We start from the raw sequence: 26,945 nt of genomic DNA, 5'->3' as shown, positions 1-26,945 counted from the left end.
GACACGTGAATGACGCTACTTCCTAACTACATTAATTGAATGGGATATATATCTGTAGAAATCTTTGAAACATGACTAGCTAAGAATATACTGAAGTAGACATGCACATGAATGTGTACGCGTAAGAGTTACTGTAAACTGTTGAATAATGGAATAAAATACGGGTATCTCGAATGTTTTGATTTATTTGAAGTTTAAGACATAGTAATGAACATCAACATATATACGATTATTATTATTATTATTATTATGCATTAATCACTACAATGAATTGAACAACACATTAATTTCGTTGTACAAAGAGATTTTAAAATTTGCAGAATAATGTAATCATTAAAAAGAGTTTAGCATTCCAAACAGATTTGTAGAGTTATATCATATTATTTGTGTAGAATCACTAGTATCAATAGAAAAATAGTGCATTATGCAAAATTTTAGAGCACTTGAAAGGTTGTAAATTTTACATTTAGTTGAATATCAATGGCTTCTGGACCACAGGAGATTCTCCAAACGGTAAGAGCAGTATTTAACAAAGAATAGAATATTTTGTATATAGTTTATTTAAAAGTTACCACGATTAAATTAACCACAATTATGCAAAATCCCGAGCATATTTACAATTGAACTATTCTACTATCTACAATTTTCAGTAGTTCATTTGCACCCACAGAAATACGCTACGTTGACTTTGGACGAGGCGTGAGAGTTGAAAAAGAGAGTCTCTAAAATAATTTTACATCATATCTCATGCAAACATTGCTTGCCATATAATATCAGAATTTAGAAAATGTAAAATCTAGTAAAAATCATTTAATTTTGACGACTGATTTTTTTTTACTAATTTATTATTGACTCGATTTCTCAACTCCACAACCAGGTTCTAGTCAGCATAAGTTTTTCCATCGCTGCATAATGAATGAAAACTATTTGCAGTTGAGCTTTTGTCAGGGTTAATAAGCGCATGCAATGCGCCATCGATATGTATAACATACACCTAAAGAACTATACAGGTAGTTATATATTTATACTACTCAAATAAGATTTAATACAAGATTTAAGAATCATTCTAGCACTCTGTAGATTTATTTTTTACAAAAGTAAAATGTTGGAACGCTTTCGTTAAACCTATCGCGATCATGTGAAACAATTTCATATTCATCGCATAACATAGTACATTACATAATATTGATAATAAATACATTAATTGGCACGTAGCTAAAACTTAATTAGGCTTTAAAACTAGAAATGTTACATACATTGATTAGCTAACATACATACCAGGCGTCCACTGGACTGTAGTAAATCTACAATAGCTACAGAGTATTTAGAAGATTATCACTTAATATATTTAATAATTCATTGATCCATAATAGTCCATAATATGTTCATCGTTAAAAAACAGTATAAAGCGTATCACAATGAGAGTCATACATAAAACTATAGCAAGAGGAACACGTCAACTGGAATAAAAAAAACATTTCGCCAGCAGTCTACTAATTCCTACACATAGGAACTCGAGTTCTACACATATTTAGTTTGGGACAAGTGATTGGCTGTATACTGATATGTGAAATGTGTTTAAAATAAATAAAAATGTGTGGAATAGTGACGAATTACAGTTCAAATATGCTAACACATTACATTGCCACATGATGTTTGTACTACTGAATGAATTGGAGAGTAAGTAGTTTTAAAATTTAAATTAGTGGTAAGAGTACATAAACTGGTCATGCGGGGACATTCGACTAAAGTTATTGTTGGAGTTACTTCCGGGAGGTAAAGGCTTTGAGTTCATCAAAGGCTCTAGAATCCTGTAAATAAATGATAAAACACAGTTAACCATCAGAATCACAACTCTCGCAAATTGGAAACAAATAAAAAACAAACGGCACAGTCATGAAAACGAAGCTGTTGTGGGAGAAAGTCATGGAATTAGTTCTCACTCGCAAGTTGTGAGTTTCAAGATTGAAGGAAGCAATAAAAATCATTTGAACGAGCTAATGGTAAGTTTCTCCTAACCTGGAGTACGTCGAATCTTTCTCTGCCATGAGAAGCCTGGCAGTGTAGTTGGAATTAGCTGTGGAGTTGGGAGTTGGTAGACTGCTGTTAGGCTGAGAGTGATTTGGACTGAAATCTAACAATTTTCTTGTTGTATCAAGAAGCTCGTAAGGTTTTTTAGGAAAAGTGCTCAAGTCTTTCCCATGGGTTCCTGCTGGTCCCCCGGTAGAATTGTGCCGGCTGCAATCACTGGACTCTGAACATTGTCCAGGTGGAGGGTAGCGTTGCTGAGTTGTTGGCATTTGCATCCGAAATCGTGGAGGTGGATGATCTCCATCAAGGGATGAACATGTGTCAATCAGCTTTTTCTCGATAGTTCCGCTGTTGCTACTTTTGCCATTGCTGTGTTTCTCCTTCGTGGAGTACTCTGACTCGTAGAAAAGGGATGATTTATGAGATTTCATCGCGTGGGCATCCACGTCAACAAGTCCTTTTGATGTTTCGTATTGGGCCAGAATTCGATTAGCGTGATTGTCCCTAAGATCACTTGGGTCTCTCTTGTGATGTCCATGTTTGTGGTGGTGACCTCTCTCTGAGAGTGGAGCTGTATCATAGGTTTTGTAATAGTTGGATTCATACGACGGCGGTCCAGACATTAGCAAATTTCCACCACCTCCAGTCCCACCGGTAGTTTCTGAACATGACGGTGGTGCGGGATGGCTATTATTATCGGGGCATGATTTTTTCTCGTAGAGAGATTCGTAGTTAGAATCCCCATAAGGATGATGGCCATGGTGTGAGTGAGGTCCAGAGGTTGAGTGAGGCGTCGTTTGTTTACGTAGAGTTTCGAATTTAGAGTGGTTGTACTCTAGTCTTTTGGAAGCGTAGACAGATTGGGAGCGACTTAAGTTTGTTCTTGGTAAGACAGGGGATGGTTTCATATATCTGTAAAATCAATTATTAATAAATACTAATTGTACAAGTATTTTCGCAGGCATGAATTTGATCAATTTAATTAAGACGACTTACAAAGAGCGTGTTCCGCTATATAAGGGCTGTTATGAAAATAAGAATAAATCGGATTAATTCAAGAATTTAAATTATGCATATAAAAAATTAAAGCTTGTTAATAAAGTCATGAACATAAGCTTACCTCAAATCGTTCGACGAGGAGTCCTGAAAAACAAACATTTATTAAAAAAAGAGTCGTCAAATTGAAAATTGAGAATTTTAGCAACTGAAACGAAAAACGTTGAAAATGGAAAGTCTTGAGCAGTTTTTGTGATAGCATTTAGGTTAGTTAGTGAATATTGGGTTTTGTCTTGTCAGCATAGCACACGAGTAATGCAGAAAAGTGATACAAATACTTCAAAATCATGAAGCAATGTATCTCTAAATCATGTAATATCTGGTGATCAGTAACTATTTTCTAAAATCGATTTACGAAAAAATAATAAAAATAAGCTGACGTAAATGTGACACTCAAATTGTCACACACATACGATTTAGTGAATACTGATTCAAGTCCTATAAGTACTTGCTTATTTAGCAAGTGCTGTGTCCTGCAGAAGCGGTGGGAACCACCACTAATTGTCCAGCATTTGAAATGGAGAGTAGCCAACGCCAAACTTTCATAAGGGCTTCCATCACTAATTGAAATATTATATGTCAACATCAAATAGTTATTTATTTAATTTTAGTAGTATGGAAATAATATTTTTTTGACATCTAACTCTTCTAATAAATAGACAAGAATTGTGTAGGCAAATTCAATGCATGAATGGAGAAAGTCAGAATCTACAAGTTTTTCACTTGCATGCATGCAGATGTAATAGGATTTTAAAAATTGCACAGATTTTGTCAAACTATTTAAGATAACTACTGCTTGCAGAAAAGTTACGGAAAAGTCAGCACAAAAATTGTTTGCATTGATGACTTGAGTGAAATGAGCCCTGATAATGCGTGTGCAGTGGTGATCTCTCTTACTGTCGTGCGTTGTCGTGGGGAGTGCAGCCGTGGGTAGGTCGTCCAGTGAGTCTCCGTCACTCGTGCTTTCCCTCACCTTCTTTCCACGAGCTTTGGGACCCCGTCTCAAAATGTACTTGTGGAGATAGCCGGCCAGCAATCCTCCGAAAATTGGTGCAAGCCAAAACACCCAGTGTGCCGTCCATTTATTCATTACAAAGGCTGGCCCCTACGAAACCACCATAAACAACACAAATAAATACGCATACGTATGTACGGACAACAAACATATCGACAACATGCTTACCAATGACCGCGCGGGGTTGAGACCTGCTCCTGTGGCTGGAAGCTGAGTTGGGGTCAAAGAGAAAATGAAATCAATAACATTTACTTTCACTTATAACTACTGCGCCAATAATAATAATTTTGGTAGCAGAATAATCTCAGATTTGTGTTGTATTTTTATTTTGGCTCTTGTTCTGAAATGTGTCGTCGTCGTCTCCTTGTTTGGCATTGTTCCTTGTTCTGCCAGATTTTGGTTTGACACGAGTGAAAAAAAAGAAACTTACCGATACAAGAGTGGCACCAAGCAGAGCTGCTGTGGTTGGCAGGCTGTTCCTTGGATCGGCCATGAACGTTAGGGTAATGACAAACGACAGGATAAATTCCATCCCAAATGCCTGGATAGGAGTGACATGAGAAGCGATGGTTGTAGTCCCCAAACTACCCTGATAGCCTGGCACTGTGATTCTATAATAAAAATGAAAGAACAAAACTTATCAAATTATACGCTCGCCGACTTTCCTCATCCTCCAAGCAAATCTCGATTTGTCTCTCGACTTCTATTCCTCTCTCTCACTTTAACTTTCTCCATGCATCTCCGCTGATGAGTGAGCTATCCATTAAGTACACAGTTTTATTAGGCACCCATCCATACACCGCATCATCTAATCCAATCCTTCTGTGCTTACGCATTCAATTTCCAGCAGCAAAAGAAATGTAATTATCATTCCCATATATCCTCCATAACATAATTTAACATAATGTAATTCTCATTGCTGCTGGAGAGCGAAAATTGTCCACACTTCCTCTCACCAAATTTATCTACGACATCTTCGTGTGATTAGCGTCAATTTATTCGGAAATTATAGAACACTTTTTCTCGACCATTTCACCCAACTCTTGCTCTCTCTCGCTTCGTCTCCGTGTCTCTCGTGTACATTAATTCCAACAATTCCCCTTTTGTTAAGAAAGAGAAGAGGAAAAAACGTCTCTGATTCAACTTTTACTTTTGTCACACAACTTTCCACGGAACATTGTGTTGCAACGGAGGAGGAGACGCTGAGATACAACGGATGAAGGGAGAATAGTCAGTCGTCCTCATGGAGTGCAGGCCGTAAGTGTAATGCAAAGTTCCTTGTCGGACAGAGATGTACAAGTTAACCCGGATTCAGGAATCTCAATTGTCTTGTTCTCCCTCTCTTTCTTCCTTCCCACATTCCGTGTCTCCAATTTTCCTATCTTTTTGTACAGAATGGGCATTGATGAATGGATGCATTGTACTCTGGCTTTCAACTTTTGCACTTCAGCTTTCTCAGAGTGGGAGCAATAGTTAAATAGTGTTAGCAAGTGTCTGGATTGCATTAGCAGCTCAAGAAGTTATGATACCAAAAATGTGTCCTCATGAATGAATTCCTTCTCTTCCCAAGATAAACCCTTAACTTACTAAAACACGTCTGTACACATCCTATGATTCACTATTATGAAACGTTTCGTACCATAACTCAACGTGGTTCAATCCATTAAAACTTAGGAAATGACAACATTAGTTAAAGCCTAATGAGAAAATAGAGCAGCAGAAAAAAAGAGAGAGAAATGTGCATTTATATGTACATGCTTTTATGCATGCACATATGTAGAAATACAAACATTTGTTTTCCCTCATAAGAAAACCAAGTAAAGATGCCACCCACCCACTCGCAAGCAATGCTCATTTGCACAGACTTCCTTTATCTTTTTCTAAATGTTATCCAGACCCCATATTTTTCTAAGGTTTTTTCGCCAGTTGTTGTACGGAATCTGCTCAAACAGTGCTATCAGTGCACGATGAAGTGTCTATCCTACATCACAACGCAGTGGAAAGTGTCTTGCTCAGGGATTGGAAAGAGTCAAGCGAGGACCTTATTCCCAGGGTTATGATATTATAGATCGCATCACGGTGGTGGCAAAATTACTTTTTGGTGTTGGGCTTGTAACTGTCAGGACGAGTGGTTTGGAACGATATTACGATGATGATCTACTTCCAAAGTTAGCTTAAATGTTTCTCTAACTCTAACTCATCCCTCAATGATCCTTTCCCCTTCCTCTGAATGGTAAAAAATATTCAAGCCAAGATATATATGTCTCCATGTGCCTTCCCCAGAAGAAAAAGAAGAGTGGTGTGGATTGCTGTTCTAGAGAGCTCTAAACCATAGAATAAGAGATGTATACTTACTCTAAACTTATTACACACGAAGGCCTTGGTTGTGGAAGAAGGACACTTTGCAACACTAAATACTTGCACTAATGCGTCGTTCACCACCATAATCCAAAAGGGATGCAAGCACTTCTAGAGAAACTATTTAGATAGATAGTCCGTGAGACTCGGGGTAAGTAAGTTGGTGACTTTTCTCTAAATTCACCACTGCTACTGAACTGACTACTACCGAAGTTTCTGATTTTTTTGCTCTTTTTCTCGAATACGAATCCACAATAAGATTTCTCAAGTTTGTTCTTGAAGCACTCAACAAGAAAAACGAAGAGTATTTGCTTTACGAGCTTTTCACTTCTTGGCCAACTCCGCTTTCATATACCTACTTCGTCTTCTCCACTTGTGCACTAATGGCATTCCTATAATTCCTCCTGCCCCTCACTTCTTCTTTTTGTTACCCTGGCTCAAGTATTTTTCAAATGCAATTATAATTGTTAAACAACAGAAGATGTATTAACCTCAACTTAATCTCTCCTCCACCGTGATAATAATCTCGTAATTCGCTACGGTCCGGGATTGGCATGGTAGTGTAATTTCATGCCAAAATGAGTTTGGATTAGAGGTTAATTGAAGATTTTAAGACGATATGACAACTTGTTGCACTGGTTCGTCTTCCTTCACGGCTCGGGTAGAGTGGAATTGTGAAATATAATTGGCAACGTAGATTTTTCTCTCATTATAGGATTGCTCTGCTGCGTGTTAAAAAGTTAAATACACATAAACTTTTTTAGCTGAAATATGGTGCGGCAACAGCCAGCTTCCCCTTAACATTTAATCTCAACTAGCCCAGATGAAATAGTAGAAATGAAAATATTTATTTCGTTTCCTTTAAGAATATGAGTCCACAGATCTTCACATGTATGTATGTCACTCATTATCTTATTACAGGACTTTGAAGAGAATGAGACAACAAATAAACCAGCATTATTTATGAGGACTTTATTGTGCGGAAGAAAAATTCGTTTGTTTTAAGATTTTCAAACTCTGTTGTGCAAATACGAATTCAATTAAAAGTGGACCTTCTCTCATATCATTTGTTCTGATAGTATGAAAAAAGATGGAAAGAGACCTGATGTACATATCTCAGCCAAATATTATCAATCTGAAATTTGAGATGCGTACACAAGTGTACGCTTCCTTTTTGAATCTTTTAAACCATTTAACAGCACTGATGCTGTACACACACTAAATACATACACGATTTATATAATACGTATACATACATGCACATATTTAGTACACAGAAGTTTTTGTTCCATTTTTGGGATGAAGATAAAACTTGGAAATTTGATCCTTCAAATAAATATCTCGTGTGCAATTAAATCTTGTTCAAGGACAAGTGTTTCTTCTGAACCGAAAAGCAGTGGGTGCATTAAATATTCGTGTGGGATAGCCTCGCATCATGCTTATTGTGATGGTGTAAGTATAAGTAAGGGTAAGTATTGGGTCAGGAATTGGACATTGAGATTCTCCACAACGAGCCTAAGCCCGGTCGAATATCACATTCGAGGACAATCAGCATGTCAGAAAGGCCACGGAGTAGGAGGACGAAAAGGAGTCTGAGCAGAACCTTTCAGATTTTGGAGGCACACAAAGAGTGAATTCTTTGGAGAATTTGGACCCTCTTTCAATTCAAACTTTTAGTTACGACAACTTTATAGCGCAAAGATCTGCTTCACTACTCATTTGGTCGCTTCGTTGGTTTGTTTGCTTTCCAATTCCGAGTAGTTTGGCCTCCTCAACTCAATGCTGATTCTCATGTTCCGTCACATCTTTGGAACCAACCGAGTGAAGACCAAATTTCATACCTCGTGATGACAAATGCTATGCTCCTTTCTTATATTGCTCTCTTATTATTGGGCTGTGAAGTTGGGTGGGACAGTCACGTTGTTATGTTAAGTTAGTTAGAAGAGGCATTGAGAAACGGAGGAAAAGGATCGACCAACTTGGATTGGAACATGAAAAGAGTGCTCAATGAGCCAAATCTTAAAAGACGGGGGTGCCAGATCTTACGGTACATTTATCTTCATGCTTACCAACCAACCATCATCATCATCATAGCAGCACTCATTTTACTTCCACTGAAGGGATCTGCTGAAATTGGACGATCTTTCATACTGAACTAACTCAACGTATTATTTGTAGTGGTTGGACGCCACCAGTTAAGGATCCAAAAACAGGAGCTCTGCCAACCATCCGACCCACCGACCGGGATTAAGCAACCAAGAAGACCTTTTTCTTCTGGGCTGGACAAAATGGACCCTTCGAGGTTAGTGTTGGAGGAATTTTAGTACAACATATGGTCAATAGTTTCAATCTCGTGGAAGTAATAAGACTCTTTGGGGTACTTTTATGAATTGTTAAAAAAACTAGTCGAGTAATAAACCTGATTGCTGCCAACTTGAATTTTCAGTCAAATTTAAAATTACGAAAGCACTAAAGGTCCTAAGCAAGTCTACCCAAATGTTTCACAGTGCATGACATGACTATCATTTTAGGTGCCCCGATACTTGATACATTTTCAATTTAAAATTGAAACTGAGTTGTCAAACTCGAGACAAAATTTCTAATTATGCGTGTGCAAGATGTATTTTGTAACAATTCAGAAATATGAGACATGTCAATCATTCCAAGAGGATATACGTATCAAAAACCCAAATTTCAAGTTGTAACAAAAATACACACATGGAACCACTCGAGTACAGTAGCTAGGACCAAATGATACGATCGATACCATAAAAATTCTATGCTTGACATAATGAGTACTAATTGTTTCTTGTATGCAAAATAAATCATGAATAAAGACCATGATACCTTTAAGATTAGTAGTCCTTCGATCAGCATTTCTCAGCAAACCAAGTTGAGAAAGGTACAGGAAACAAGGAAAGCATTACAATAGCATAATCCATATGTGCGATATGTACGATGATGGAATCAAGAATTCCGTTTTAGCTTGTGGCCCACAACAAGCTCTCCTTTCTTGTGCCGAACCCCCCACGCGACAGAGAACACAGGGAAACCACTCAAAATTTGAAGTAGAAAAATGGGAAACATATGTGTCCACATGAGGCAGGCTTAAGAGTTTTTCATTTCATCTCACTTCAAACTTGGTTGGACGCTAGGATAGGCTGGCTGGCTGGCTGCATGGCAGCACAGCGAGTCTTCCTTCAACTTGTCCCCTGAGATTTCCATCCAGGGAGAAAAATCAGCCAAGGCGAATGCATACAACTTTTTTAAAGAGGGAATAACCAGGACGAGAAGAACGGAAGGAAACCAAACCCAGTCAAGTTCCCTCCGCATCCCCGGTGAAAAAATGAGGCGAAACTGTGTTCTGATGTGGTAAGTCCGGACAGGAGACAGTAATAGAGGAAGAAACTGTCCAATGCTCAATGTTCACCGTTTCCTCCGCGGAGATTGATGATGCAAAATATAAATGTGTGGAGCGTAATGTGATGCAATGTATGTAAAATGTGGATAGATTGCACAACTTGTCTCTTGATATAACATGCATGTATGCTGCATGGGGACATTATTATTGTGGGCTTGCTACTTTGCTCTCGGGCCTTCCTTCAGTCCTTCTCCTCCTTATTTGCATGGCCAGTGCACTTTATTTTATTTAACTCCCTGGATATCATGCATGGAGATGTTTTAAACTATTACTCCGTCCCACTACTTACTCAAAAGTCGCAACATAATATTTCAGAGCCCAGGATGAAGTGAGTTCAAAGTAAAAAATACTGCCTCAGATTTCCTTCCTTTACAAAACTGCTCTCTCTCTCTCACTTTCTCACAACTTTTTAAGAAACTAGATTGAAGACGGGAAAAGTCTCTGAAACTCTTCAATTGTGACACATTTTCCACCAAGGCAGATTGAATTTAAGACTTCACTTAAAAAATATTTCTAAAATGTTTATAAGTTGAGAAGAAAGAAAGAAAAATGATCTGTCCACTAAAAACCAGCGTGTTTTTTGAAATGATAGAAGCAGCCACCACTCCAGAGGACTCCAGATGGGGAAATCTCGAGTTCAAATTCAAAACATGACTAGAAGAACTCAATCCGACTTTTAACTAAGGAAAATCAGAGGACTCTCGTTCACATTTCACATTTCGAGACTTAAACTTGGATTGCACCAGTCCGCACTTGCACGTATTCCAATTTATTTACAACTCTTTGCTCGTCCTCTGTTTTGTCTTCCCCACATCCGGTTGGTGGGTGGTGGTGGTGGCATGCAGTAACTGAACACAGTATAATAAAGCAGCAGCGGTGAAAGCATACGCAATTCAGTTTCGTCGTCTCTTCTCATTCTGACAAATCCGGACGTGAGTATCATCATCATTATTAACATTTTTTCACTATTATTATTTTATATGAGTGTGGAAAATACATATATAACGATAATTCTTTGAGGAATATCCATCCAACCTGCAAGCATACATCCATAAAACACCATCGCTGCTGGATTACTGGTCGGACATGCATTTAAAAAAAGGTTGTTGGTTGTAAATAAGGGAAGACCCCAGATTTGGACAAGCTCGATGCTCGTTTTTTGCTCATCGTCATCATGCTATAGATCAAATCACATACTTCCAACTTTCGTGTCTTTCCAGTCAACTGAACCTCCTCCCTCTCCCATTTAAAGAATTTATATGAGACTGACCCCCGTACTTTACAAGAAAAGACACGTATAAGTAATGGCATTGCTCTTTGTGGTAGAGCTGAGAATTGGTGGACGATAAATGAATGATGAGATTTTTTTAATTTTCAAGTTCTCGTAAAACTTCAAAATTAATTTTCCGCTAAACGGCATATAGGAGAAAGCGAGCCTAAATATTCATATATTTCAGAAAATTCTGAAATAAATAATGAATTAATCAAAAAGTTGGAGAAGTCTCTACTTTTCTCTGCACTCTTTTTCCTTATCTTTCCTCTCCGCAGTGGGGGAGTAGTAAGCACGAACAATAATTGGAGAATCCGCATAACCCCTGAAGCAAAAATAAGCCTCGTCTTCTTCTTTAATTGAGGTCGTAATTGTTTGGACGGAATAGGAAGTCCAGCCTGCCTGGTGGCAATCAGTCAGCACCAACTGCATCGAATACGATATACGTATAAAAAGTTGGTGAGCAAACGGTAAAGAAAAAGTGTGGAGATCTTCTTTTTCTTGTGATGTTCTCCTACGTTCTCGTTCCTCTGCTGATGGTCTGACAGTTGTGCAATTTCACGTGGAAGGCCGGAAGTAGCTCCACATCCCTCAGCACCAGCAGCCACTCACTCACATTCTGTGAGATCGAGGAAGGAATGAGAAAAGTGAATTGTGAGAGCCGAGCTCTTTTCTCCTCTTGCCTTCCTGAAGAATGAACAAGTAAATTTACAAATCCGTCAGAAGAATTTCGCACGTTTCATCCCAACGTCACGTCACCCACCACCACCGCACCGGCGGCCGTGACACGCCATACCACCATCCATGACTTTCTCTATCTATCCTTTCTCTCCAGACAGCAGGTCGACACCACTGCTGCACACTTACGGCCACGGATAGCAGGCGGTGGGTGGATGGGTGAAAGTTGCTCTTCCAAAAAATATGAAAGGAGAATCAGAGAGATGTGAGATGGATGATGATGAGGTAGGTCCGCGACTCACTCACCCCAACTGACTCCTCTTGCCCACTCTCAACCATGGAAGTATGTACATCAAACAAGACGAAGGTGGTCGCTTGCTAGAGAAAATATCTCAGCTAGCATTGCTTTTTCATGACTTTTTCTCCCTTTTACTCCGACCAACTTGTATTTTGCTACTGGGCCAGAGAGATGAGCAAACTGCTGGATCACGAATCTTGTTTTCGAAAAAACACGTAATATAGAGAGAGAGATGAGTTAATGGGAAATTCGGTTGGGGTCCTCCTCCGTATAAATATAAGGAAGAAACACCTCATCTCACCCTGGTTAGTTTGGACTTGTTTTTAATAACTGAGGATGAGCGAGGATGAGGAAGAAGGCCGACAACACAGACTGACACGACAGGCCGAGCAGGCAACAAGGGGCTGACTAATCACACCAGAAGAAGAAGAGACTATTTGAATCTTCTTCTTCTCTGCAACGACGACCAAGGCGAGGAAGAAGGAGCACTAAACAAAAATATAAAATATTGCGTTGTCTGCCTGTGCCCGGCTGTCGGTCAGAACACGAGCCCAGTGTCGTGAACATCTGCCTCTTTTCTTCTTCTTTTCTGCCCCGTGATCTCTGATCATCGTCCTCCTTGGAGGAATTCTCATTCGCCAGGTGTTTCCCAAAACAACTTTTGACGTACTACTACTACGCAAAGCTGGCAATATTCCGTAATATTATGTTCAAGTGGATCGAGCCTTATTACCCTCCGCAGACCCTCAATCTCTTCCAATTTGAGAAGTTTCATCTTAAAAATATTCCAACCCTTTTGCTGGGCACATGATCATCAGCCACTAGTGAGCAGGTTGGGATGGCTAAGCAATGAAACCTGCAGTCTGATTAGTCTCGTGCACTTTCTCCACTACTACCACAAGCCAAAAGAGTGATGATGAGACCAAAATTATAATATTGTTTGATAAATACATACAGCGTAATTTACGCCGTTAAAGAAAAGGTACTACCAAATTCTCAACTGACTCTAAATATGCTGCATCGAACGAAATACGCATGTTTTTCACCCCTTCTACACCCAAACGGCATTATTAGCTACCAAATTGCTCTGATTAGAAGGTAAAAATAGAAACAAAGGATACAAAACAAAGATATTACTTTACATAATAGCCAAAGGCGGGTAAGGGGAAGAAATTGGAGGTTTTAATAATCACTGGTGTCTAGATTCCACTCACTCAACTGAAACGTACCACCTTAAACAAGTGCAGTAGCAGATGGTCTTTTTATACACGCATCCGTCGTATCATAAGCAAGGCAAGCATAGACAAGAGGAATGTTTTGACCTTTCGTTTATTCATTTTTAAAATGAATGCAAGTGTGGAGCTCAAATGAAGAGTTGATTGTAAGTGGGATTTAATCCAGAAACATGACTGGAGAGAGAAGCCAACGAGGTCTCAAGTCTCCTCAGCATACGTAACAGCCATCTTCAAGGAAATTATAGTTAAAAAAGACTTCGCACTTATTCTTAAATCTATCTCAATTCAATCTCTAATGTCAGAGTTCGTACAGTGCGTGTTCTGATTTTTTTCTCAAACCCAGGAGGCTCGCCTCAACCGATGGACCCCCGTTTTTCAACGATGTGACGTGACTTTGGCGAATATTTATGTATTTTCTTGTTCAAATTGGCTGGAGGAAAAAACCCTTTTCCAGAGCTCTTGTGCTCACAATTCTGTTCATGAACTCGTTTGAAAGATCAACACCATCACCTTTTCCCATAGAATAAAAACCATCGTCGCCATCAGTGTCACCAAAACCAACTAACTTGGGCGATAAGGAATCTCCAGGCGTAAACCAATTCCCAAGCCCCAACCAACCAAGCCCTGGTAGAGCAAGGGCATGAAAGGAAAGCTAGGCATGAAATGATTACATGGAGGAAATCGATGTATTCAACTACCTGTAAATATATACTAAATGACCAAAAAGATTTACTGCAAATAAGTAAACATGCAGTCAATTTTAAGGCGTTTGATACCCTTCGCCTCCTCTTCTACAAAAGAGAACTAAAAGGCTCACCATACAAGACTTAAAAATTAACCAAGTTAAGGCAATCCACGTCTTAAATGAGGTGTCTTTAAAAACAAGAAAATTAGGTTCTTATGTAGAAAAAACCGAGTATGTATACAACTTCCTAAGTACTTATCCCCTTCTTGTTGGTTCCGTTAGCTCGACTTCACAACCACATCCATGTATAATAACGGTTATAAACGGAATTATATACAAGTTACAACACTTACAACAAAGTACGCACGTATACATGCATGCATGCAGGAGAACAAATCCCAATTTCCCATCCGAGCAAAAGGACGACGGGACAAAAACTTAATGCACGGTTGACAGAATCATAAGAAAAGTCATTTCTTTCTCCGAGATTTTATAAGCTAGTTTTTAACAGCTTTGTCTTTTCAAGAATCTCAACAAAGGATGATCCCAAAGCCCAAACCAGCCATCACGAATAGCTCGATGGTTCCAGCATGCAAAAGTATGGAAATCCTCCTCACTCTCTGATAAAATTGTTCAACTGTGAATAAAAATAGAGAGAAAGGAGCCCCAGAGAATCACACATAAATGTCTCCGAGATGATATAAATGAACTAATGGCTCCGAGAGGAAAGAAACTTTCTTCTTCTCGCACTCCATTCCCACAGCCAGCCAGCCAGAGAGATACACGCGGAAGATAATGCTATTAAGCGGATAAAGTAAAATAGATCTCAGCTTTTCCAGCCTTTTAATATAAAATAGACATGCATTTAGGTGTACATCCGGCCCACCTTTCTATCTATCACCCATTATGAAATAAAAGCAATGTCCCCTCCAAATTGTCCCATTGTTATTATTATTAGTATTATTATATGAATGCTACATACATGCATATATCTTGCACATATAGGACGGGATGATCCCTTATCAACCTTGCTGCTGTCCCTACCTCAGCAAAATCCACAAATTTGTCTGGCTTTGTAATTTTGATAAGCCGAGGTGAAATTGTGTTTCCCATTCATTTCACACCCCTGCATGCTTAAAGTATAAAGAAATCCACGACAATCATATATATCTTGCGCGTGCAGACAAATGGATAAAAAAGGAGAAAGGAAAGTGGCAGTCATTTTTATTTTCACTGGAACGCACGCAGTTGGAACAAAGCTCTTTTTTACAGAGTCCAGGTCTAAATTGATGAATAACATTTGGCAATAATGGGATCAAGGGGTTCAAGTTTGATCAAGAAAGACTTGTTTTTGCAAAAGTGGAACATTTTTCACCGTGTACACAGATGGAGAATCAATTGACAATGAAAAAATGAAGTTCTTTCCCAGTTATTCAAGTCGAATGAAGTGGAATTTCTTTTAAAAAATAGGATTACATTTATGTACGCCGTATGTATGTATGTAAGACTTACATATTACGTATTACGTACGTATCAAGTGTAGTACATAAACGGTCTTTATATACTTTTCATCTCGTGAACGTGCATGTATTCGTAAATCCAACGCTACTACAACTTTTCAACAAAATTTCAGCAGTCCACCCACCAATCTACCAATAACCCCAGCCCGTATGCTCTGTAGCATAGGTGAGCATTCGACAAGAAGAAAATAAAATATGCCAAGCATATAAAATACTCGGAAAAATGTTTTCCAACTTATTTTTGAAATGCTACAAACGTTCCACACATACTAAACGAATTCTACTTGGTGACTGAGCGGGGAATGTATTTATGTGCATAGGTAGTTTTGGTAGTTTTTGAGTTGCTCCATTATTTATTTACTTTGTTGCAGGCGGCTTTAGCTCTTTTCTGGCTCATTGAAAATCACTCACATGTAATTTCCAAAGGATCATGATGGCAAATAAACGAAGAAGGAATACAAAGAATTTCACCTCCGCACACACAACAATACAATACATACGTCTGGCGTGCACTGCGTCTGCTGTAATATATCGGTGTCGACGACAACGAGGGTTCCACATAAGAATCGAGTTTAGTCGCCAACTTTTGAAAAGTTGGACTGAACCAGAACGAGGAAGCCAAGCCAAGATGAGAGGACAACCACAATGGAACGGAAGCTGTACCAATCCTCCTCACAAAAGGGACCTTTGCTTTGAAAACTTGGATTCAGAATTTGGATCAGATCAGCAGCCAGGATGATGATGATATTGACGACGCCAGAAGGAGAAGAATCTTTCCCTCGGTTCCCATTATGCATTATTATTAATATTATAAACATATCAAAGTGTGGGCCTCTGAAATCCATCATGCTTACGTAAGTGCAAACCGCTAAGAAGGTACGCACGGACACGAATTCCCACCCAAAGGAAATAATATTTTGCGCCATCATGGAGAAAATCATTAGCAAGTAAAGTTTAGTCATATTAAATATGTTAACGTACTTTTGCATTATTGTTCCACCACACTGCTCTGCACCGAAATTGTGTGTCGTATAGTCAACCACCATCCTGCCGATTTACGACAGTGAAACGCTTTTAAAATCATGGGATAAAAACTATTAATCAATTAACAGCTTTTGTGAGTGCCGATATGCTGATGATTATCGTTTAGAAAATCATTTGTTATCCTGCGATGATGGAGACAACCTTCCTTCGCAGCAGCATCCGAAAGTTGAAAGTATACCAAAGTGCTTCTGCTGATATGGGAGTGCGGAGCATGTAATATGCAGTAATGACGATGTGAAGGGAGATAAAGATGAATGGAAGGAAGTAATTATGAGTTTTCATCCATCCATGTGCTAATAATAGTTTCGTTCCTGCTGTCTCTTGATGCATGTGCGGGAAAGATTGATAACTCCAAAGTTTACAAACCCTTTCTCCAGCCAGTTTATGAGCATATCGCCATATCACTCTATTCGAGAATGACTTTGGATGATTTGCTGGCAGAGGTTTATTATTAGGCCTGTTCTGGACGAGTAGGCAGCTACTACCGTAATTATCACATGTGAAATCGGCCTGTTTGTGTGTAATGAACTTCCCATGAAATTAACTCTTTGTTGATGCCAAAGAGGTAGAAGAGGAGAGCGGAGAAAGAGAGGGATGCGATTCTGCTTAATCGAGATGAGGTTGCCGATTGCTTATCAGTTCCAAAGTCTATTGCTACTACTCTCGAATTATAGAGCAAAAAGGGGCAACAACGGTGGGCCGACACGTGTATTTCCATTGTGTTGAAAATTATGTACAGTTGGCTTCGCACTTGCAGTTCACTCTCCAAACGTGACAGTTGTGGTCTGTACTCTGTGGCATTGTTTGGGTTGCTACACATATTTATTATATGCTGTTGCTTTCCAAGAGAGGGGAACATTTTTTATGCCCACGAAAAGAATATTATTATCCGGCACACGACCCGAGTCCAAGTGAGTGCTGATATGGCAAATCCGATACACTTATCATTCTGTTTTATGCCCTCTGCTCTACTTTATTGCACTGCATTTGACAATCAAGTGTTACTTTACTCATTCATAATGACAGTCATGTCATGATCATGATTAGATTTTTCAGTGATATACATACCTAATTCTCCAGCACACAAGAGTTTACAAGATCAAGCGATGGATAAGCTTTTTTAAAATTATTAATCGAAAACCTTGGCCAATGTTTCGCTTATGGTGAAGAGATTCAGAATATTATGATATTTGTCTTGAAGAGTATGAAGTATACTTTATTATAGAGCCAAATTCGTTCATGATAATGGGTGTTTTGTGCAATAAAGAAATGTAAACTTCAAAATTGTAGCAATTTCCAAGTAACCTAACCAAACCACAATAAACAAAGGGCTTATAATCTCTTTCCTTAGTACACAGCGTCCTTTGTACAGTTTCCACTGCAAACAGAAGCGCATTGGAGTGAGACCGACGACGGAATTGTATGGAGATGAGAAGAAGGGGAAAATTAGTTCAAGTGGGTATCCATCCCAATCAACAGCGTGTAAACGGGCGGCGCACATCTAACCCTTCTTATCCCAGTGCATACGGCAACCCGGGTATCAGAAGATCATCAGCCCGTATTATTCCAGCAGGAGTCCCTAAAGAACTGGCTGCTTCTCTCCACCGAGGGGTAAATGACTACTCGATTATTGTACATCAGGCCATAGTATCATCATCATCAACAAACCCTAACAACTGCCAGTCAGTCAGTGCGGTGGGGCACAAGTGTAATAATAATAATGCTCTTTGAAAGCCTGTTTATGTTTCTCCACAGTTCAACATGCAAAACGCCTCGACGCATACAATGCAATAATACACTCCCTCCACAAACACCATTCTCACTATATGCATATATATCAACTAACGACTATGTAGATATGCCTCCCCAAACGTATATGTAAAGTCTAACTTTTTAATTTATAATCAACGAGTGGCTGACTTGTTTTATGCGTATCACAGCTAAAAGACAAAGATTCTAAAAATTCAGATATGCATTTTATCCACACCATCAAACAATCAAACCGCACACAACGTTTGCATTTACATACGTGTGAGTATATCGGATCAGAGATTAAGTGTTAAATAAGGCCATATTGGGTCAACATAATAAAAATTAAGTTTGATTCAATCCGATCATCCTCTTTTTCATGGAACAATGCGGCAGTGCGACATTTGCTTAATAATAATAAGTAATAATGCCATGTGTGGCTTTTGCTTTTTATCAAGTGGCTCAATGTTCGTTTTTGCGGCTTGCGTGTGGTTGTGCTTGTACTTGTTGGTGGTTTTGGTCTTGGGGAGAAAATTGAGCCGCAAAGTGTGATCTATTCCCTCGAGAGGATGGAGAATCGGCTATAACGTCATGAAATTGTGGGATTTATTCATAATCATTTTTATTAGCGCATCATACCCACAAAGAGAATCAAATGAATTTGTTTCTCCCACCCAGACCTGCTTTGTTGCCAGGCTCTGGACGGTACGTCGACCAACTTGATAAAGAAATTCTATGTACCACAGTTGTTGCTCCAATTAAGTTGGTCCTCATCTCAGCAACTGTTACATTTTCGCATGAAATCGTCTACTTTCCTCCGTCCTTGTGAGATGAGTTTCGCAGAGGGAAAAAAACTTACCACCGCATCACCGACTAGAACTAACCTCAACCTGCTAACCTTCAACCTTATCAAAACTGAACTGAAACAACCAACCAACCAAAATCACAACATCTGTCTGTGGCTCTAGAGAAAAACGTGCTAATCATCTTTTCTTTTAGTGTGGGAACCAATAATCATTTGGTTTGCAAATAATCAAGAGAAATATGCAAGAGCGAATCATAGAATGAATTACTTTACAAACAAAAGCAAACCAGTTCCATAAGGATTTAATTAGAGGACGAGAACAAGTAAACTTTTGGAGCAAATGATTCCGTCACATCGCATTGAGTTAATAATAATAAAGATTCGTACAGTAGTCGTCAGTTTATTCATCATTCCCAACACCTCGATGATGAACAAAGGAGAAATATTTATCAGGGAGCATCACGGCCGCTTTTATGAACACACAACCATGCATTTCACTCACACTACACCCAAAGCTTGCACGCGGAGCAAAGTAATTCTCTCTCACTCTCCATCTCATTATCATCATCACGAGTGGTTTGTGAACGTAATCTCATATACTTTCATGTTTTGCTCTCGAAAAGTAAACTTTACGAATCATGACAGCCATGAACTGCTGAATTGCTTGATCTTTGTCTGGAGCAGAGTCAGAGTCACTTAATCTTCTTGTTATTGCACCCTGAAAACGTGAATCAAACAATGATTTCATTTAATTTTATTCCCATCTCGCTGCCCTCTCTTTGTCCCCTCCTCGGTCCTCCCCTGTCCAATGTCATGCATAGGAAACCCAATCTGAATCACATTAGGACGTAGGCACAGAAGGATTTTATACGACTGGATCCTCCGGTGTGCAGATATCATCAAAAGCGGTAATTTCCACCTGACCACTTTTTAATGCCCAAAGTTTGGATGAAGTGTGGATCTATGCAGAATAAGGCAGCAGCAATATGTATGGATACCTAGGTGCATTTAGGTATAGCCCGTTGTGTGTGCAGTGTGGCAGAAGTTGTTCGAGTCTCACAATGCGATGGTGTGAAGTGTAACCCCCCGATTTGGTTGAAATTTTGAAATTAAGTGGTCCATGTCAATACAACCAACGTTTCTTGAGGCAGTTTGTGCGATGGTCAGAATTTGGCAAAATATTTGAGGTCAAAGTTGAAAAACGGGCGGTTTTTACCAGGCGGAGGAAGCAAACTCAACTTCCATTCTCTTCCCGTGCCAAAAATTACACATTTTTCAACTTTACCCTCAAATATTTTGCCAAATTCTGACCATCGCACAAACCGCCTGAAGAAACGTTGGTTGTGGACCACTTATTTTCAAAATTTCAACCAAATCGGAGGGTTACACTTTACACCATCGCATTGTCAGTCGAGTGAAAATGTAATTACGAAATGAGTGTGGTGTGGTCCTTCTTCTTATTCTCGCTTTTCCTTCCAGTCCATATAGCCAGCGGAGAGGAGACGCTTTTAATATCGTACAACTTGGAAGTAAGTAAGTACTTCCTCGACCTGCTCTGGCATTCCGAGGAGGAGATTGCGAGTGAGATGGTGTTTATCGAATCTACTTATTCACAGAATAACTCTTTCTTTGACTCGCTCCAACAATGGCAATGTCTGACCATCTGACAGATATAATAATTCGCACTCAGGCCTCCTCTGGGTCACCCTCCTTTGCTCACTCTAAATGCATTGTTGTACTACGTATACCGCATATCACGTAGTCACACCATTGTAGAGAGATACATGTTATTATGGAGAATGAAGGAAATGCAGAGCATGCCCACAACCGAAATAATAGCTGGTGTTGCTGTGATGACAAGTGCTTATCTCCGTCACGGTTCAACTCTACTAATTTCCCCGACTTCCATACGCAAATCGTCTTATTTGCACTTTATGTAGTCCAAAATGACCACAAGTTTCTTGCGCAAAAATAAATCTTTGCTCCAGAATTGCTGACTAAATTCTGGCTCTGCCACTTATCCTTAGAATTAAATAGGTGTGCTCACAGAGAGAGAAATTAAATGCAGTACAGAAAATAAGGCGAGGATGAAACTACGAGTTTAATTTTCTCACACTTTTGTTTGCAGCAATTTTTGGTTTTCCTAAGTGAATGCATGATAATTATTTTATTTGTAGTGTGTGGAACCAGCACCAATGGAAAGCACACCTTATTGCCCTATTACTTCTTGGTTAAGTACTTGAACGAGTTGAGTAAAACTTTCTCACAATATTTTACTCTTTTTATTAATTTCCTGCTGGAAATAGTTAACTTAGGTCATTTGTTTTCTTAATTGGCCGAGACCCTTCCTGTTCTTTAACCTGCCGAGACAGCCATTATGCCCTCTTAAACGTACATAAGTTGTACAGAATTTAGAGCTCTTTGATGCAGGAATCTCGAGTTTATTTACAACCATCCTACATACATTTACATATACTGTATGCATGCAACTGAGTTTTGCTCAACTCTTTATTCAGTTTAAAAGTTTTTCACAAAGTAAGGCTACGCACTATGCAAAAAATGGTTACTCAATTTATTTTGACTTTATATAAAATTCCCAAGATGCAGGTACAGGTTTATATAACTGAAAAAGTTCAGGCAAAGTTTTGGAATATATGTATGTCGCAACATTATTTGTCATAATGTTTAATCATGAAAAAAATGAACGAAATTGAAATATATATATTTTTCATGTGAGCCAGCTCTTATTTATTTAATCAGCCACATATATAACTTACCCAGATACAACAAAACAAAATCAGGAAGACGGTGTCCAATCAGTTTATCTCCGTGATTTGCTTGTTTGCTCTTTTATAAATCTCTTCTTGGCCCAAGCTCAAACTCACAATCAGAGGCTTTCTGTTTACGAAAGCTTAAACACAACTTCTTCATTCCATAATAAAGTTTGATTCGATTTTGTGTCTTTGTTCAGAAATGTCTGCGTTATGTTTGTGCAGTTGTCAGCATGTTCGGAAATCATGAAATGAAATGCTCATCCAAGTCAGCACCACCATCCACCATGATTCTACTAGCAGATACATGTTACTAACGTGCAGCATCTTATTTCCACTCCAATTCCACCCCTCCTTCCCTTCCAGAAAAAAGACTGGATCGAGATAGCGTGGAAAATAATAAACGGAACAGTTTATTCTATATTTTGTTGTGTCTTATCATCGTACTTGGGAAGCAGAGACGTTTAAATCCTCCGTAAGCGCATTTCACCAATACCACGTATGTATGATATATGAGTGTGTGCACACTAGAAATTCATGCAAAATATTCTACCGGAACAATTAAATGGTAATCTTTGTCAGAAATTCCCTCAGTTTAAAATTTTTCAAGAAAGGCCGAAAATTCAAGTTTACTAGAGATTTCTACAAACCCATCTTCAAAGCCGACAGCAGCGGCTAAATTATTGCGCTAAAATTTTTTGGTTCCCTTAATGAAAGTCGGGATTTATTGTTTGCTTATGTAAAGCGTATGCAAATATGTAAATATTTGTGGTGCAACTAACCACTTGCGGAGAGAAAATTAATAAACGAAGCAAGCAAAAGATAAGAATACTTAAAATAACTTGGACTTGTATAATATTATATTATCCCATCTTTCCTACGTACTTTACATCCATGAACGTTTAACGTGAGTGAGTAAAAGACTGCTAAATATGTAGCAAGCTTCCGGAATGGTATATTCTGCAAGAGGCACATATAATAAGCAATGCAGGCTTTGTTCTTCTTCTTTTCTTAAGACGAGTAATATTAACCCAGTTCAGTAGTGGTTGTTTAGTCGTTGGTGGAAGTACAATTACCAGTTGAGCCCGAAAGATCATGGATGCATGCAGTGGTTGATGGCTGGTTAAAGATGAATCCACATCTGGCAAAAGGTCTCGATTCTTGCAGCCAGTTGCATGCATATGGAATGGATGGATGGGATTGAAGCTGTGCATAAAGCAAATCTAAAGCAACATTTGAAAGCTATCTCCGACCATCTGAAGATGAAAAGGTTGGAGGCAGGCAGGCAGGCTATGCGTATCTATGGCATGAGGGATGGAAGAAGAATAAGGAACGCTAACAGTGACCTGCACACACAGAACAAGGACGACGAGGGTTTGTGGATGGCTGGCAGATGGGCATTCTTCCACTCAAAGTGAATCTACAGGCAGGCAAGATGTTTTCTGATGATGATGAAAGAGACACCCAAACAGCCGTCCTGCAGAAGGTCCAAATTTCTGGAGGCAGGTGCTGTTACTATTCAGCATCATCATAACTAATGTGCTATGTAGTCACGTAAAGAGAGGGAGAGAGCGATTGATGATTTTGCTACTTGTGGAGCTTTTCGAGGTGAGAAATGACGAGAAAATACGTATCTGTAGATATTCACCAGCATGGTAGCATTATTCATTTGTTGATACATATAAGTACGCATAATGGAGGGCACATTGGTATATTTAGCTGAAGATGTGTGCTATCCTAGGTTCGAAGTTCGAATGACACGAGTTCGATATGGAGGGCGACTGAATCAAGCTGCACAAAAGTACTATCAGTAGCACAAATTATTATTGCAATAATATTCCTGCAACCTCATTGATCTTGTCTCTCGGGCTTTCACATTTCAATGTTTTCTTAGCTTTCCAATTTCCTAATGGATGTAGTATCTAGTCTGTACGGATACCTTTGGTCTCCATGCTATCTACATACGTACGCGTACAGGGAGATGTGACTCTGCCAACATGCAATGAGCTTCATATAAATATACTTAATATTGCTAAACAACCCGACAAGTGTGAACTGAGAGTTATCAACAAATGTCATGATATGGATGCTCTGCGGCTGCTGAGAGGAAGGGAAATAACTTGTTGTTCTCATTCTCTCATCTGCTCAACACTTGTAGAAAGTCATATTTTGAATTCAACTTAAAATGATTAGGACAGCAGAGCAGAAGCAACAGTGCATACATACGTATCACAAATATATAGCAGCACATATATTCTGTGCTCTAGTTCTTAGCAAACAACTCATCGTCAGGACAAGAAATTCTAACGTCTCACCATCAGTTTGTCACTTGAACCTCAACAGTTGCATTCACCTTATCATCATCATCATCATCATCATCTTTTGTTGTGATATATTTCCAAGAGGATGTTGCCTTCCCTGTCTGAGATGATGTTACGTAAAATAAAATGTCAAACGAGGACATTCAGAGTGTCTCCCATCGCTCCAGTTAACATGGCTATCATTGCACGAATTCGTCTCATAAGATGTCTGCCCATTATGTTGCTTATGTATGCTACATTATTTTACCCGTTAAGTAAATAAACGCCCAGGGTGTGAAGGAGCAGAATGTAAAAGAACCTAAGTAAATGCAAAATCTCAACCTCCTCACTTGGTTCTATTGATTAATACAAACGAGAAAGCAGAGTTTTGAATTATGCACCGAAACTTAATTAAAACCTGTAAAACTGCAACGGAGAGTATGCAGTTTTTGTTATCCGTTTATATGTAGATACACACATGTGCACATAGACTTTTATACGCGCATAATTGAAGTCAAAGATGTGAAGATATCGAGTGGTTGGTTGCTATTGATTGTGATTACATGAAGAATAAGAAGAACTTTGATCTCAATGCACGTCAAGTTCGCGAGGGAGCCAAGTCGTAACACTAAACCCTTGTAATCCGGGATCTGAACCTAAATTGCCAACTAACTGCAACCCATCCGACATCCAACCTCAACATTAGCTGAACACTCAAACCGCATATCAAAGCATCCTCCCTTCCTCCACCATTTGCCCAACACTTTGTTCTCTCAAGAACAAGAAGAGTCGAACGAGCAAACCCCAACAACCGAACTAAACCGCAACCACCAACCAAGCAGTCATTGGAGAAGAGGGAGCGAAACCAAGAATCAACCCATTGTTATTTCTCGGTTAACTTTAGCACATTCATATCAACGTACGTGCAACAACACTGGGAGAAAACTTGTCATGCTTTTTCCTGCTGGATGAAGCGCCTTTAATGTAATTTTGGCAAACTTTGTTGTGTGGCTTGAAAATGTGAGTGAGGCAACAACAACGCAACGGTGGTCGTGTTGAGTGACTTTTGTATTTTGCCTACATACAATGATTTAACTTTGCTTTTTGAAATTGAAACAAGGCGGAACTATTTATACTCAGCGGAGAGAATGAGAAGAAGAGGAAGAAGTTTTGAGAATGGACCTCTTGTGGCTTGCTGATTTTAAAATGCACTTCACATTCGAATCAGCACTACATACACACACGCAGCCATATAAATACTTGACTATCGAGCCAGTCCTTGTTCTCCTTGGCGTAGGACTGTCTTTGTGTCGTTAGTGCATAGCAGTCGTCGTGGTGCGGTTTGTGAAGAAGAGCCAAGTTTGTAAAATATGTGATGGTTTCGTAACGCACTCGGCGGATAGAAGCTCTAATGATCCCGAAACGGAACCGTGTTTTGTCTCAAGTTCTCTGCTCCGCTCTAACTCTCGTGTCTCGCGACGACTTTTCAAGATTAGCATTCTCACTCACTTGCCATCCTGTGATGGGTACAATTTACTGGGAGTCAGTCCATGCCATGTCGAGCATACTTCTCGAGTTGGATGCAGAATGAGAAGTTGGAGGTGATACAAACAATGACATAAAAAAGTGGAGGTACTTTACTTACCCGTAGAGATAGCTCGCTCCCGCAATCGCACCACCAGCCTGGGCCGTCACGAATAGAATTGATCTCAGCGGAGAAATGCATTTGATGGAGGCCAGAGCCAGGGTGAAGGTGGGGTTAAGATGAGACCCAGGAAATAGGTAGGTAAGTGCTCCGTAGGCCAGCGCCGAGGCGATGGCGATGCTCAGAAACGGTGGAAAGTGTCCACTAAAATGAAACATTTCAAAATCAAGATCCCACGTAAACCTTTGTACACATAATGAACCCATGCAATCATAATTTAAGTAAGTATTCAATTCATATAGGCCTTACGTCCAGGGTATTGAGACTCCACAGACGAAAAAGACGTAGCAGAGGGTGCCCAGACATTCCGCCACAACAGACTTCCACAACTCCAAGGAGCGAATCTCAGCCTGTGGACTCCGAATGGGTTGCGACAAATAGTCGTCGACTTTCTCCTGTTTCGTACTTTCTCCACCAAGAGTTTTCCCCTCTCGCTCCTTGACTAATTCCAACAACAGGTCAACCTTGGTCTGGAGAGTGGTCAATCTCCCCTCCAGCGCCATTATGGTTATCTACCTTGAGGGACGGATTTCAGTTCAGCTGCACTACTTTCACCACCACACTGCAGTTTATGTAATGTGGGGACAAGGAGCTGGAGCGATGGATGATGAAGACGATGCTCCACTTTCTCCTGGTCACATTTAAAATGCAATGTTGTATGTAGCTGTTTGCTTACAAGTCAGAAATGAGTTGAGCGTGAGGTTGGTAAGTGGGAGGAAATGTACATTTAAGTTTGCTCAGCTTTCTCCGAATGTATCAATAATTTAGGGAATTTAAACCGTGCTTTCTCCGAGTGTGTGTTTGAGGAAGGAAGGATGACGGGAAGTGGTGCTAGTGTTAATGGCTACGTATCTATCACTAACACACTACCAACTACTTATTTACTACCAGGGACGACCACTAAGGACGAGGCAACTAAGAAAACTAAGAGGAGATCAAAGGAGAAGCCGGAGATAGCTACGTCTGACCCCGACAACGACGGAAAGATCTCTGAAGCAGATTCA

At 39.5% G+C, this 26,945-nt stretch overlaps 1 protein-coding gene and 1 long non-coding RNA gene across 2 annotated transcripts; one reads left to right on the top strand and one right to left on the bottom strand.

Annotated features, from left to right (window-relative positions):
* Positions 1-165: 165 nt before the first annotated feature.
* On the bottom strand, positions 166-26,945 carry LOC110847520. Its single transcript, XM_022094468.2, has 9 exons — positions 26,191-26,945; positions 25,882-26,085; positions 4,533-4,713; positions 4,271-4,312; positions 3,985-4,192; positions 3,152-3,174; positions 3,028-3,053; positions 2,020-2,943; positions 166-1,811 (listed from the first exon to the last, which is right to left on the bottom strand). Exons 1-9 carry the CDS (start codon positions 26,442-26,444, stop codon positions 1,703-1,705), a joined length of 1,971 nt encoding a protein of 656 aa, XP_021950160.1. The 5' UTR covers positions 26,445-26,945; the 3' UTR covers positions 166-1,702.
* Positions 1,912-8,899, top strand: LOC118434926. Its single transcript, XR_004834386.1, has 2 exons — positions 1,912-2,003; positions 8,639-8,899. It is a non-coding gene; the product is annotated as an uncharacterized LOC118434926 (long non-coding RNA).

The sequence above is a fragment of the Folsomia candida genome, unplaced genomic scaffold (assembly GCF_002217175.1).
Source record: "Folsomia candida strain VU population unplaced genomic scaffold, ASM221717v1 Fcan01_Sc003, whole genome shotgun sequence".
Lineage (NCBI taxonomy): Eukaryota > Metazoa > Arthropoda > Collembola > Entomobryomorpha > Isotomidae > Folsomia > Folsomia candida.
This window is presented reverse-complemented; position numbering and strand designations above follow the sequence as displayed.

Excerpts from the sequence above, each read along its gene's own strand:
- LOC110847520 (XM_022094468.2), bottom strand. The coding sequence starts at position 26,444 with ATGGCGCTGGAGGGGAGATTGACCACTCTCCAGACCAAGGTTGACCTG. Across the intron at positions 4,313-4,532 it reads TTGGTGCCACTCTTGTATCG|CTTCCAGCCACAGGAGCAGG; the intron begins GTAAGTTTCTTT and ends ACCCCAACTCAG. Across the intron at positions 3,175-3,984 it reads CCCCACGACAACGCACGACA|GACTCCTCGTCGAACGATTT; the intron begins GTAAGAGAGATC and ends TTTGTTTTTCAG.